Raw genomic sequence first — 13,389 nt, forward strand, 5'->3', positions numbered from 1 at the left:
TTTTCCTGACCCGGACACTTTTTGTTACTTCCCCCTCACCGCCTAGACCCCTCAGGGAAACTTAACAATAGTTTTGTTTTTTTTTAAGATGCCAACTACCTCACCCACCCCATGCCCCACCGTGCACCCCCACCCCACTGCTGATGCTGAACTCACAACAAGACTTATGCTTGTACAGCAGGATGGTTGAGAGGAAGTGACACAGGCACAGATTTGTACTTGGACTGATTTTAATGGATTTTTTCGATTACAGTAAATGATGAGCTGTGATGTGGGAGTACAGTGGGTTGCACAAATGGCGTGTGTGTTGTCACACAGATAAAACCCCAAAGGAGTTCTGACATGTCTCAACCTCTTGTTTAAAAAACATACAAAGCTCTTTATCAAGCATAAATCTCAGAGATGTTCCTGTAAAAACATTCAGCCATTTCTACACAGACCTCAACTGGCGTCACTGCTGGGAACGTCTTCACTTGTGCATACCAAACCCTCCCACGTTTACTAGCCTCCTCTCTTAGTGACAGTTCATTTATATCAAAGTTTTGGCCAAACAAAAAGGACATGCAGCATTTTTTGTTCACCTTCTAGTTTGAGTAAAACAATTGTTCTGCACAGGAAAAAGAAATCTGTCCAAAACTGTGAGAGCCACTAGCACTTCTAACATTTGGTCAGTAGGTGGCAGCTGAGCCTCAGATTGCAGATGATCGTCTGGAGTCTTTACCTTGCCACCTAAAGTGCCCTGAGGTAGATGACTTACGTTGTGAGTTGGAAGTGCATATAAAGTAATCTAAAAATCTGCACATTGATACCACGAATCAACCTGAAGACACAGTTTCATAGCCAGGTTATTCAGAAAAATGTCTGTTTGACATTGTTCCAGCAATAACTCGTGCTTCATCAATTTGAACTGAGCAGGAATTTGCCTGATTAAAGCCTTCGAAAAATCCTAATTATAACAAAGCACAGAACAAACATGAAAACAAAGTAAAACCAGCCAAAAATTCAGCCCCCCCAAGAACAAGCTTCCCTGACAGGCGAATGTCACTGAGCTGAGGTCCCACATGTTGGAAATTCGGGTCTTTCATCCCAAATTTGACTCCACCACCCTCAAGGATGCCATCTGAAGACATTTCACTTCTTTGGATGCTATTAAAGAGAACAGAAGATAGAGGGGGGAATTAAAATAATTTAATAAATAAATACATAAATAAAATGTACAATCCACATCCAGCTTAATAAAAAGGTCACTCTCTGATGAGCTTAGACGGGATACCAAAATGACTGCAATAAAGCCCAAATTAGATTAATATAGGCCAAAGACAAAACCAGTCACTAATCCAAACTCAGGATCTTACAGAAATATCATCATAAACTACATCACTAATTGACCAACCGATGTCCACAGCCAACTTTTTCCTGATAAAACTCAGCTGGAAATGTACCCGTCTGCCCCCATCTGACCTGCCATCCTATCCAATTAAATGTTTCACAAATCAGAGGTGCCTTTTCCTGGGACCACAGACAGTCATTAGAGAGATTTGTCTCCATTTAATATCCATTTTCTTCAGATGGGCAGCAGAAGGATGCAGCAGCATTATCTGAATGCTGAGGACAGGAGGTACAGAGTGCCATGTAGGGTACAGCTAAACGAGGTCGTAACAAGATTTTAGGAAATTCAAATGCACTGCTGATGACAGCGTAGTTAGAGGATGGGAATTAGCGGTGAATCATCCCGAACCAGCGCGCTAGAGCTCGGAGTTTTAACGCAGCAGAATCATGGCCAAGTTGTTGGTGTTTAGTTTTACATCCATTCATAAAATACACCAGAACTCACATCCCTAAACTATCCACGCCAACCAGAACAACGATGAATCGGAGAAAAGCACATTTAATAAACTCTCAGCCACTGTGCCAGAGACAGTCAGAGAGGTGTACGAAAACGTCAGACGTCAACACCAGCCGCCAGAGGACGAGATGCGATAAAGATGCAGATGTCTGGACACAGCCTGCCAAGTCTGAGAGCGATGCACTACAGCGCTGCAGTGAGACAGCTTAAAACTGAGTAATGAACTTGAAAATGAATTCTGGGAACACGGCAATGTTTCTGCTTAACCAACGAAGAAGTTAAAAATAACATTTCCACTGTATATACTGAGAAACGGCAAATATCTATTTGAGGAAAGGGTATCCAAAAGTAGAAAAAAGTGAATATTTTATTCATTAAAGCACTAGCTTGACTACCCACATATCCTGAGACAGGAAAAACCCTGATAAGTAAACCCTTAGTTATGCTTCTGAATGTCAGCCCTCAAATAATCTACATAAAAGGTACAAGTGCAGCCACAAAACAGAGGATGGAAACGTGACATTTTCAGTTGGTTTATATTTCCACTGGATGTTTGTTTCGGAAAAAGAAACAAAGAAAAAGGACAGAAGACATATCTAAATAAACTTACATGTTGTTGTGCTCTAGTTTATTCTGTCCAAGCCATAATTTAACAACTCCCTGAAAATGTTTAAACTGGTTAGTGCCCAACAGGTAAAGTTAACCTTCTCAGGAAGTCAACTCAAGTCTCCCGTAAACTTGATGCCACCACAACACAGAAAGAAAACAAAAACTTAATGTCTGATACTTACAGCAGCAGCCAGTGCCTGATCCAGGTCTTCGATGATGTTGGCTTCGTCTTCCAGGCCGACGGAGAGCCGGATCAGGGTGTCGCTGATGCCCAGCACATTCCTCTCATTTTCTGGCACTGATGCATGGGTCATAATCGCCCTGAACGGTATGATAGAGAAGGATTACATATGAGCTGTGTGCAGAAAAACATGCTGAGATTCTAATGGAGAGCATAGACAGTGACTTTATAATGGACATATAAAGTGTTGCAATTAGTTTGAGGGAGTCTGATAGGGCTCATCTATTGGTCTCTGCTGCCCCCTTGTGGTGGTCTGTGTTAAACTGCAGCATAGCTTGCAGTAAACAATTTACAGAAGAGTGTACTTTTAACACTACCAAGAATAAAAACACTGCAGTGACACTTACGGGTGTTCTGCCAAACTTTCGTATCCACCGAGGCTTTCTGCAATCGCAAACATCTGAAATAAGACCAGAAAAGAACACGAAGATGAAGCGAAGCACGGCGCGTAATGTGTACAGGCAAGCACAAAAGTTTCAAGGGAATTACAAAAAATGGAAAAGACAATTAGTAACCAACAACGGAAACAAGCCAAAGCAGCACTCTTCGCTGTTATTTGTGGTCTGGATGATTTTCAGACATTAACAGCAAGCTTACATAGGCCTTTCATACACACAGTGAAATCCGCAATCTGTTCTTCGTGGATCATGCTGCTTCACAATGGTCCACTTGTAACAAATACTATGATAAAACTGGTCAAATTAACATGAAACCAATGTTTTTACAGTGTGAAAAAAATGAATGAATTTGGCAGCAAGTATAAACTGATGTCACATGTTAATTATGGCTACAGTGTTGGGGAGTAACGGAATACATGTACCGCCGTTACGTATTTAAAATACAAAATATGAGTAACTGTATTCCGTTACAGTTACCGTTTAAAAAGGTGGTATTTAGAATACAGTTACTTTGTTGAAATAAATGGATTACACGGCGGTACTTCCCTGTTTCATATTGTGGCGGGTCAGGACTGTTTGGGTTTTGTTTGACAGCTACGTTCTGTTGTTCCAGGCAGCAGCGTTAAGGTTGCCATGGTTACAGGGTGACGCTCTCTCTCTGCGACTGTGTGTTTCCTGGGTGAGAGAGGCCTTTTTGTTGTTGTTGTGCTAAGCTAATAGGCAGAATGCTACAGGTATAGCTCTAAAGAATGTAGCATCATAGGCAGTGTAGTCCGTGCTGCAGGGAGAATGGACTGCCATACACGTTATGTGTCTGTGAGCGAGGGAGGGAGAAAAAGGAAAAGTACGAGCTGTCATCGAGCAAAAACGGAGCTGGAAGCATGTAAATATAATAATAACCACTGCAGCCAAGAAGAGAGCCTGACGAGCCCAGTTGTAAGTAAGCTATTAAAACTCGACAGTACGCCGTGTTCGTGTTTTTCTCCTAAAACAATAAGTTCCGTTGGAGCAGCCTTTCAACACCTCTCTCTGTCTCTCGCTAGCAAAGTTGACCCAGACAACAAAGTAAAGCTAGTTTTCAGCTACGAGCCCGACACAGAACCCGACGTATTAGCCAGAGGTCCCTTTACTACGGTTCGGAGCTGCGGACCTTCAGTAACAGTAATAAATCACAGCAATAGTACATTCATGTAATTGTAAACAGCATGATAATATATTAAGTAATCCAAAGTATTCAGAATACGTTACTCTCATTGAGTAACGTAACGGAATACGTTACAGAATACATTTTGGGGCATGTATTCTGTAATCTGTAATGGAATACATTTTAAAAGTAACCTTCCCAACACTGTATGGCTATTATAATATAGTGAAATATTATCAACTTGGAAAGTTTGTAATGTGTCTTGTAGAAAAACAACGTTTGAAAATGTCACTGTGTCTGTGTGCGTCTGGTCAGTGAAGGCGTCTGATCCTGATACAGACTCTATGCAGTCCTATGAAAAACTAAGTCCACCCCATGACTCAGTAGTTATAGAACCTTTAGAAGAAACTTGAAGTAATCGTTTTCCAAATGGCTTCTTTACATTGAGGTCTGCAGACATTCATTCATGCACCACAGTATTTCAGTCGGGTTGAGATCTGGACTTTGGGCCATTGCGACACCTTGTTTCTTCTCTTTGGTCTGTTGTAGATTTGCTGCTGTGCTTGGGATCATTGACCTGTTGCATGACTCAGTTTAGCCGTGTGACAGATAGCCTCACATTAGACTCCATAATACTTTGGTATACATAGGAGTTCATGGTCGACTTGGTGCGTGCAGGATGCTCAGACCAAATCATCGCCATGCACCACCGTGCCCGACAGTTGTTGTGATAAACATTTTCATTTTGTGCAAAATAATAGTTTGCACACAAAATTGCAGTTGGATTTATGAAACAGTCGCACTGGCGTATTTTGTTCTTACCACAGTGCGTATGTTCATCGTTCATGACCAACAGTCTTGTTTAATCTTTATACAATTTGCAACCTATCTGCACACTACCCCGTCCACATTTCTCTATATAAGGAAATAGGTTTGCCTCTAGGTGCAGCTGAGAAAGCTGTGAAAGGCAAGAAATAAGAAGTGAAATTATAGTGTCTGAGGTCCAAACAGGAAGCCAGAAGAGATAGTAGCTCGACTAAACCATTTCTTTGTAATCCCTACAAACACAGGAAGGGTGCATTTAGTTTTTCACAGCACTACATCTCACATAGTTTTCCTAAAGCCCAGCAACCTGCTTATTAAATGCAAAATCAAACAGGCCAGAATAAATGAAAACTTTGAGCCAAATTACTTTGAGGTTATTGAGGAAGGTAGTAGCATGCTCAAGTTTCCCTTTAATGTTGAAGGCAATCATCCCTGGACACCCAGTACACTGTCTCTTCATCACTTCGTACTGGGGGTGAGACGGCAGGCCTGTGTCAAAAGAGGGAAGACATATTTCAAAATCTCAAATTTAATTTTAAAGAAAAAGTTGGTAACGTGCGGCTTAATCTAAATAAGAAAACTGGCTAAATGATATTTTATAGGCAAAAGCTGCAAAAACAGCACAACAAGATGAAAGTTAGTTATTTACCCATGAGCACCAAAGTAAGTTGGAAGGAAAATGCTGATTAATCAGTTTGCTTAGTTAAAAATTAGCACAGAGGAGGGACAAAAAATGTTATGGATGAGACACATTCAGTTGGCTACTTTCAATAGAAAATCATGTATTTATTAGAGATGGCATGATACCACTTTTTTATGTCCGATACCGATATGAATCCGATATAGTGTGCTTTTTAATCAATAAAACTGTTTTTTTAATATCTTGCTGCTTTTTGTATAAGTTCATACTCAAGTTAACCCCCCCCCCCCCCCTACCTCATGATGCTTAATTGACATAATCAACTTTAATTTGATGCAGTGGGAAAAAAATTGCACAGAAATAAATTATTTTTCAAGAATAATTAAATAGATTCAACATCTTTCTTCAACAGAACTGCACAGATGGTACCGTCCCAAAGGAAAAAGTAGTATTAGTAGTACTAATATATTATACTAGTACTAGGGTATATTACTATTAGTAATATACCCTAGTACTAGTAGTACTAGGGTATATTAGACTTAACAGTTACTATATACAGTAATGGACTTCTATACATTTTACATCAGATTAAAACTTTGGGTGTAAGATTCGGATAATTATTTATTAAAAGCTCGACATTTTAAATGAGAATAAGAAAGAAAAGTATGTCTTTGTGCCCCCTTTTCCCTGTTCATGCCTTATCGGCCCCCCTGGCTAAACTTGCTAGATCCGCCCCTGCACAGTTACCAGCTGTCAGCTGCGTAGAAAAAGATCCTGGTGTAAAAAGTAATATTAAATAAATTCTAGCAACAGTTTATCAAGCTTAAACGTGCGGCTGTTGTTCAGCCGCTGGTTTCCTCTTTCTGGTGCAAAGTGGGCCAAAGACAGAGAGAGAGAAGAGGCAGTTGCTCCATATATCGGTTGTTAAGCTTAATGTGGGAATGCTTTACAAACATTCAGAGATGAACTTACACACTTGCTTTACTTCTCTCTGAGATAACTTCCTCGGAGATGAAATGCTGGTTTGATAGCGAGGCTACAAATACACACAGCCGCTCTATCACGTGACCACACTGCTGCAACGTGCTACGGTTATGAGCCGAGTTACGCCATGTCGCAAGTTTTGTGAGGTGCTTTTTTGATATTTAATGGATCGGATTACATTTTTTATTTCTCTCCGATATCCGATCCAGTAATTTACGTCAGTATCGGACCGATACCGATACGTAATATCAGATCGGTCCATCTCTAGTATTTATTTATTTACTTATCATGTAGAAATAGAGGGCAACACATTACCAAGCCAGGGACTGTATTTTGCTAGAAAACCAAAAAAAAGCGTGTGACGGGTCACCGCTCAGCAACGTGAACTCAAGTGACCGACAGTGACAATGGTTTAAAGAACAATGGTTCTTTGGATCAATGTTGTCGTGTCAGTGAAAACAACAATAAAGGAAACCTCCCACAAATGTAGGAGGTTTTTAAAAATATATAAATAAAAAATAGTCTAATTGATCTACTAAATAACTGGCAAACAAAGCATAAAGAGATGAAACCAGGAAAGGTCAGACTTCTATAGTTTAACTGTATGACCACCAGAGTTGTGAAAAAAAGACAGTGTTTCAATGGGGAAGGTCACCATTGGTCAGTGTGAACTCAAATGACCTAAAAAGACAATGTACAACAAACTGTGCAACTTGGGTTTTGCAGGCTCCTCCAAAAAAAGCTTAAAGCTAAATCAGCAAGAGTTTTTGGAGATAATGACGGGCATGTTTTGACAAGTCTGTGGTATGTGTGACTTTAAAATGTTTACAGCAAATCACCTGGGTAGAGGACGCGCTCCACCCTCGGATCAGCCTCCAGAAACTTGGCAACAGCCAGGGCGTTCTTAAAGTGCCGCTCCATCCTCAGGTGAAGGGTCTTCAATCCACGGTTACACAGGAAACAGTCAAAAGGAGACGGCACACTACCCAGTGCTGACGCGGAGGCGGGATCACATGAAGAAAAGGAAAATCCAAAGAGGTTACAAACAAAGCCTCCCAAAATCCAGATCAACAAATACTTTCCTACTGAAGAGAATTTAAACTGGTCAGAACTTGAGCCTCCAAATACAGTGTGTGGCATGGAGGCATATAAAGAGGTTTATTGTATATTTCCATTTTTTAAAAAAACCAAAACAAAAAAAAAACACTCGATGCACTCTTTGTATTTAATCACCATTTTGCAGGAACTTCAGTCGCTCGTACAGATTCTCCCTGTTCATGGAGACGAGTCCCATCACCACATCGCTGTGGCCTGCCAAACAGATTATACAACAATAAAGAGAAGTCCAAAACACAGAGAGTTTATACTGGAGTTGACTTTGTTGCTGTCAAGAGATTTATTCTAAAGACACTTCTTCAGCTAAGAATCTAAAGGTAGAAACACACAGACGCTGCAGTTTTTACTTGCAAGGGCATGATCACAGAACGCTCACACCAGAGTGGGGGCTGTGAATGTGGGCTCTGTTCCTGCACCTGCCTTTATTTATATACAAAAGTAATACAACAGTGAATACGTCTATTCATTAACAGAGGAATGTTAGTATGTAGGGAGTGAAGATAAAAGTGGTTCAGGTGTATGTGTGTGTGTATGTGTGTTATTCTGAAGGACGTGGCCCCTCTTCTTGAAGATAAGAGCATCCAGCTCCCCTCTTCCTGGCAGGAGTGAAATGATAACAGCTTATTCAGCTATTATCACTGTGAGAAAGAATTTATAAAGCAAGTCTTGATTCCAACAACAGTCATAAAAGGGTCATCATGCAGTATTCTATAACATGCAAACTTATATATCACAAAAAGATTATACTGACTACTAAGTACAATTTTATATTGACAGTTGCTCTTTTGTGTTTGAGCTTGTGCGTCTTTGCTATGTGATGATGGTGGGCCAAAACTAACTGGGTGAGCATCAAATTCAAACACCTTGACAAAAGTTCTAACTTCACTGGTGATCCCCGCATGTGTTGCTCTGTTTTAATCGTAGAGATAGGCAACGTGAGCATTTTAGCAACGCTTTACAATTATTATTCATTTAAGCTTAAGATCTTATTTCACCCATTTCAGACTTACTTTGGTACATTTTGGAGACATTTTAGGACTAAAGTAATTAATCCCTTCTAGCGTGCAACAGATCACGTGACTAAGATCACAAAATGTTTGCATCGACTTCTAATGCAAATGTTAGGTTAGTAAAATCGAACCTACCATTCATGTATTTGGTGGCTGAGTACATGCAGATATCAGCTCCCAAAGCCAAGGGGCGCTAAAGGTGCACAAGAGAAACAAGAGTAAATCATTTCCTGAATTATTCCAGCGTGAACTGGAATTTGATTGCAGGAGGTTATCAAACTGTTGTTACACAATCAACGGCGCACAAAGTACACCGTGGGTCAAGTTTCACCTGGAAATAGGCCGACATGAAGGTGTTGTCCACGACCACCACTATGTCTTTGTTGTGCTCGTGGACCAAGTCGGAGCAGGCCTTGATGTCCACCACCTTCATCATGGGGTTGGTGGGCGTTTCAATCCACACCAGCTACGTGAGCAAAGAGATGATGTATAAGTCAAACCAAACATGGGGGCGGAGGGAGGGGTGGGGGTAACTTCCAGAAGAGAAATCATCCAATCACTTGAACTGCTGATTCACAACGACCATTTCAGTTAGCTTAAAGACACGCCCTATTATGCAACCTACTAGTTAAACCAGACAGCGGTACAACAGCATGTGTTTATTTTGCACGTAAAATGGAAACGTCTCCTAAAAGGTGCACACAAACAAAAACAAAAACAAACAACACATGTTCTGAAATCTTCTGAAGTGTAATTTTTGCTTTGACATACCTTAGTATTTGGCTTCAAGGCAGCCTTGAGCAATTGTGGTTTTGTGCAGTCAGCAAAAGACACATCCAGGCCGACTTCAGCTGCGATTCTTTGAAAGTAGCGGTTTGTGCCTTGTGATTAAAAAAAAGAAAATCTCTGTTAATATCACTAAACATAATCTAGGAAACAAGATAACGTCTCATAGCTCACAGAGTTTGTTTTACACATTTGCATCCAAGTTGCAAAGTGGTTTCTCACCTCCGTACACGTCATCCATGCTGACGATTCCATCGCCTGCCTTGAGCATGTGAGTGATGGTCACTGTGGCCGCCAGTCCTGAAGCGAGAGCAAGGCCTGCAGAGGAAAAGGTGTGAGAAGTTGTCCAGAGCAGGAATTATTTTCATCATCGTGTCAGAGAAGCCTAAAATTGGAAGGCTCTGTCATTTTTGAAGTGTTAAACATTTAGTAAAACGATGACACGCTGTTTAAATTCACTGCTGTGAAATACGCTTGGCTGACGTACAGTACTTTGCTCCGTCCAGTGCAGCTACGGCTTTTTCAAGGCAGTTCCTGGTAGGGTTTCCACTCCGGCTGTACTCGAACCCCTACATCAACACAAGATTTTTACATTTCATCACCACGGTCAGCATTTAGAATACTTGCTTGCACCTGTTCAGACAGTAAGGGGATGACTTGGTATGTGGCTTAATTATGTGATTTCCAAAACACATAATTAAAAGGACGTGATCAGATAATTAATTCCCTGTGAAATAAAACAAATGCTTTAAACAAAGTTTTTAAGTGGTTTGTGTGAAGAAAGTTTACCTGAGTGCAAAAACTATAAAAAAAATTTAAAAAAAGTTTAACTGGTAATGCATTACATATGAGGAGTCTTACAACTGTGAAACGTTAAGCAATGAAAACTGACACTAGTGACCTCTGCCCTCGAGAATTTCTTTCCTATGTAACGTCCTGCCTCTTTTTGTCAGTGTAGTGCTAGAAATCTGTCATCTGTAAGCCAATCAATGCCAGAAGCAATGAGACGGGGAAAAAACGACTATGTGAAACAAGGAGAGATAATGATGTTAAAGCGGAAACAAAACAATATTTATCTAACACAGGCGGATTCTAGTCTAGACTCCCAGTAATGGATGACCATGAACTGGTTATCAGGGCAGTTTCTTATTTAACAGAGTGCGCAGTCAGTCACGTGCAGTGGGTTCAAAACACTTGCATTCACAGATTTTACGTTAACTTTACTTACCTAAAGAGACATTCTTATACATGCTAAAATAATACAAGACACGCCTCCATACAGAGCTAAAACATAATAATAGTATAAGAATAAGAATAACCTAAAAATATACAAACACTTAGAAACCATCGGGCTTCATATCGTCCATAACACTGGAACGAGTCTGATCCTAACTTGGCCTAAAGTAACGGGGTACTTACAGCGTGCTTTCCTGGAGAGTACTGCTTGAACGTGGTAGAAAGGGAAATCGGCGGCACTACAGCCATAGATTTCCATTGCTCCGGCTCCTGACCGACGTGTATGGCATCTGTTGCGAAGGATTTATAAGCCGCGCGGAAACCGGCGAATAAATCGCTTTGTTCTTCTTTTTTGTCCGTGTTACTCATGTCGGTGCGCTCCAAAAATGACGGCTGCGGGCTGAAGATGAGCAGGCATTACCCGTGCCCGGTAATGGTAAAAGACTTTTAATGGAGCCGTGCTCTGCGCTTGTCGCTCGGAACCAATCAGCGCTCGACACAAACCGAGACGTGGCGCTGATTTGCTGGGGGTTAGTGGGCGTCCAGCCAACGTGGCCCTGCACGTTGTTTACGCTGTTCGTCGTGATGCAATGTTTCCTGCTTTTTAAGGCAGGGTCTCTTTCTTCCAACACGGTGCCTACTTTTTTAACACGAATGTGCTACTGCACGTTGTTTCCTTCTGGGTTTATGATTCAGATATTTACCCAAAGACAGTGATTTATGATTTATGTTGTTTTGTAAAGCAACAGAGTCAGTTTACAGTAACACTAACTTGGGGGGAATACTCGATTTTTCAGCAGCCGCAATAAAAGTTCTTGTGTTGGTGGCACAATTCACAGAATCTGGTGCATTTTTTTTATCCAATCATATTATTATTATCGCTATTTTGTTTTCTTCTTTAAAAACATTTTTGTATCTGAAGCTGTGTTTCCAGGGGTGAACCACAGGGGGAGGAAGTGCTCTGTAATGACTTCTGAACGAGAACAGTCCGCTTTGCTTTATTGTGTGCAGTTTTCTTCAGTTTGTTGAGCAACGTCACACAAGCGCGTGGTGTTAGTGTGCTCTCAAAGTGAAAACAACATCAAATAAATATAGGAACATTTCTGGCTATTTGTTTTTTCTGTCGTGGAAACAACAAATTAAATCTTTCTATCAGAACTACATTATCTTTTTTGGTGTAGTCACAACATTTTGGTGTCAGTGAGACAGTGGTAACACGATAGAGGTGTTTTTAATGCAGATTTAAGTATTTGTTGTTGTTTTTCATGAATACTTTTATGTATAGTAATGATTTAGCACGTAGACAGTGGGTGTGCTCTGGTATGGAACGATCTGTGGAAAAACAGAGGACTGTGCAGTCCTGTGATTTAGTAGCTTAAAGAAGAACCTTTTGCAGCAGTAACTTGAAGTAATAATTTTCCGTGTGACTTTATCAGTCTCTCACATTGTTGTGGAGGAATTTTGTTCCACTCCTCTTTACAGCGTTGCTTCACTTCATTGAGTTCTGTGTGCACTTGTTTGTGCACAGTTTTCTTAAGTTCGTTATACAGTATTTAGTCAGCTTGAGGTCTGGACTTTGGGCCCTTGAACCACCTTGATTCTTTTTTTTTCCTGCTATTCGGCTGTAGATTTTCTGCTGTGCTTGGGATCGTGAGGGACTCATATTTGACTCTAGAATACTTTGGTTTACAGAGAAGTTCATGGTCGATGCAATGAATGCAAAGTACCCATGAAGGTGATGTCCAGGTGAAAATAAGTCCAATTCATCAGCCCTCTGTCACTGTTGGTATGAGGTGTTTGTCCTGATATGCTTGTGTGTGCATTATTAAATTATAACATCTCCACTTTGGTGTCGTGTGTCCAAAGGACATTGTTCAAAAAGTTTTGTGGTTTCTTTAAATGCCTAAGCTGTGCTGCCATGACCCTTTTACAGAGAAGAGGTTTTCTCCTGGCAGCCCTTGCAAATAAGAAAACCAACAGGCTCAACTGCAACAACCCCCCCCCCCCTCCATCCTCAAAAAAAATTAATGGGAGCTGTGTGTTTCAGACAGTGTTAATGGAGCGTGTTGTTTTGTACACGTTTCAATGATTTAGGTCTGTGGTTGGAGTGCACAGCCAGTGTTGCATGCTGACAAACTATTAATTGTTACCACCTGTGCCTATTAGGGATTAGGTAGTGTTTTGTGGATGGCTGCGCCCACATGTGCATTAGAACTGCTGAGGAAAGCCTTGTGCTAAAATGCATTTGTATTTTTCTTATTATCTAGTAATATTAAAGATTTTATACATGGAATTGTGAATGCTGAAGTTCTTATTCATAAGTTAATACTTCCAAACAAGTTATATTTGTTCAGTCTTCTTCTAATTGTACTGTCATGAACTTAAACATTAAATTTGTTAACCGAAGTCTGCAGAATCTGAAGAGTAGGTCTTGGGCTTTTGGCAGTTTCTCTGAGCATTGCACTGTCTGAACTGGAAATCCACTCTTGGACAGACTGTTGCATTGTTTTAACACAAACTGTGAAAACTTCTGCTTTTACACTTCCAGATAATC

General features: G+C 40.6%; 1 protein-coding gene across 1 annotated transcript; it reads right to left on the reverse strand.

Annotated features, from left to right (window-relative positions):
• Positions 1–212: 212 nt before the first annotated feature.
• Positions 213–11,285, reverse strand: cth (cystathionase (cystathionine gamma-lyase)). The gene is made up of 12 exons (XM_085132339.1): positions 11,019–11,285; positions 10,087–10,168; positions 9,822–9,917; positions 9,585–9,694; positions 9,145–9,279; positions 8,949–9,006; positions 7,921–7,998; positions 7,527–7,679; positions 5,431–5,552; positions 3,044–3,096; positions 2,638–2,776; positions 213–1,146 (listed from the first exon to the last, which is right to left on the reverse strand). The coding sequence occupies exons 1-12, from the start codon at positions 11,202–11,204 to the stop codon at positions 1,132–1,134; spliced, it is 1,227 nt and encodes a 408-aa protein (XP_084988465.1). The 5' UTR covers positions 11,205–11,285; the 3' UTR covers positions 213–1,131.
• Between the last annotated feature and the right edge of the window lie 2,104 nt (positions 11,286–13,389).

Source organism: Neolamprologus multifasciatus, chromosome 15, assembly GCF_963576455.1.
Source record: "Neolamprologus multifasciatus chromosome 15, fNeoMul1.2, whole genome shotgun sequence".
Taxonomy (NCBI): domain Eukaryota; kingdom Metazoa; phylum Chordata; class Actinopteri; order Cichliformes; family Cichlidae; genus Neolamprologus; species Neolamprologus multifasciatus.

Coding starts and splice junctions, on each gene's coding strand:
- cth (XM_085132339.1), bottom strand. CDS start 11,204: ATGAGTAACACGGACAAAAAAGAAGAACAAAGCGATTTATTCGCCGGT. Junction 9,280..9,584: donor CCTTGAAGCCAAATACTAAG/GTATGTCAAAGC, acceptor TTGCTCACGTAG/CTGGTGTGGATTGAAACGCC. Junction 7,680..7,920: donor ACTGAAGTTCCTGCAAAATG/GTGATTAAATAC, acceptor CCTCCGCGTCAG/CACTGGGTAGTGTGCCGTCT.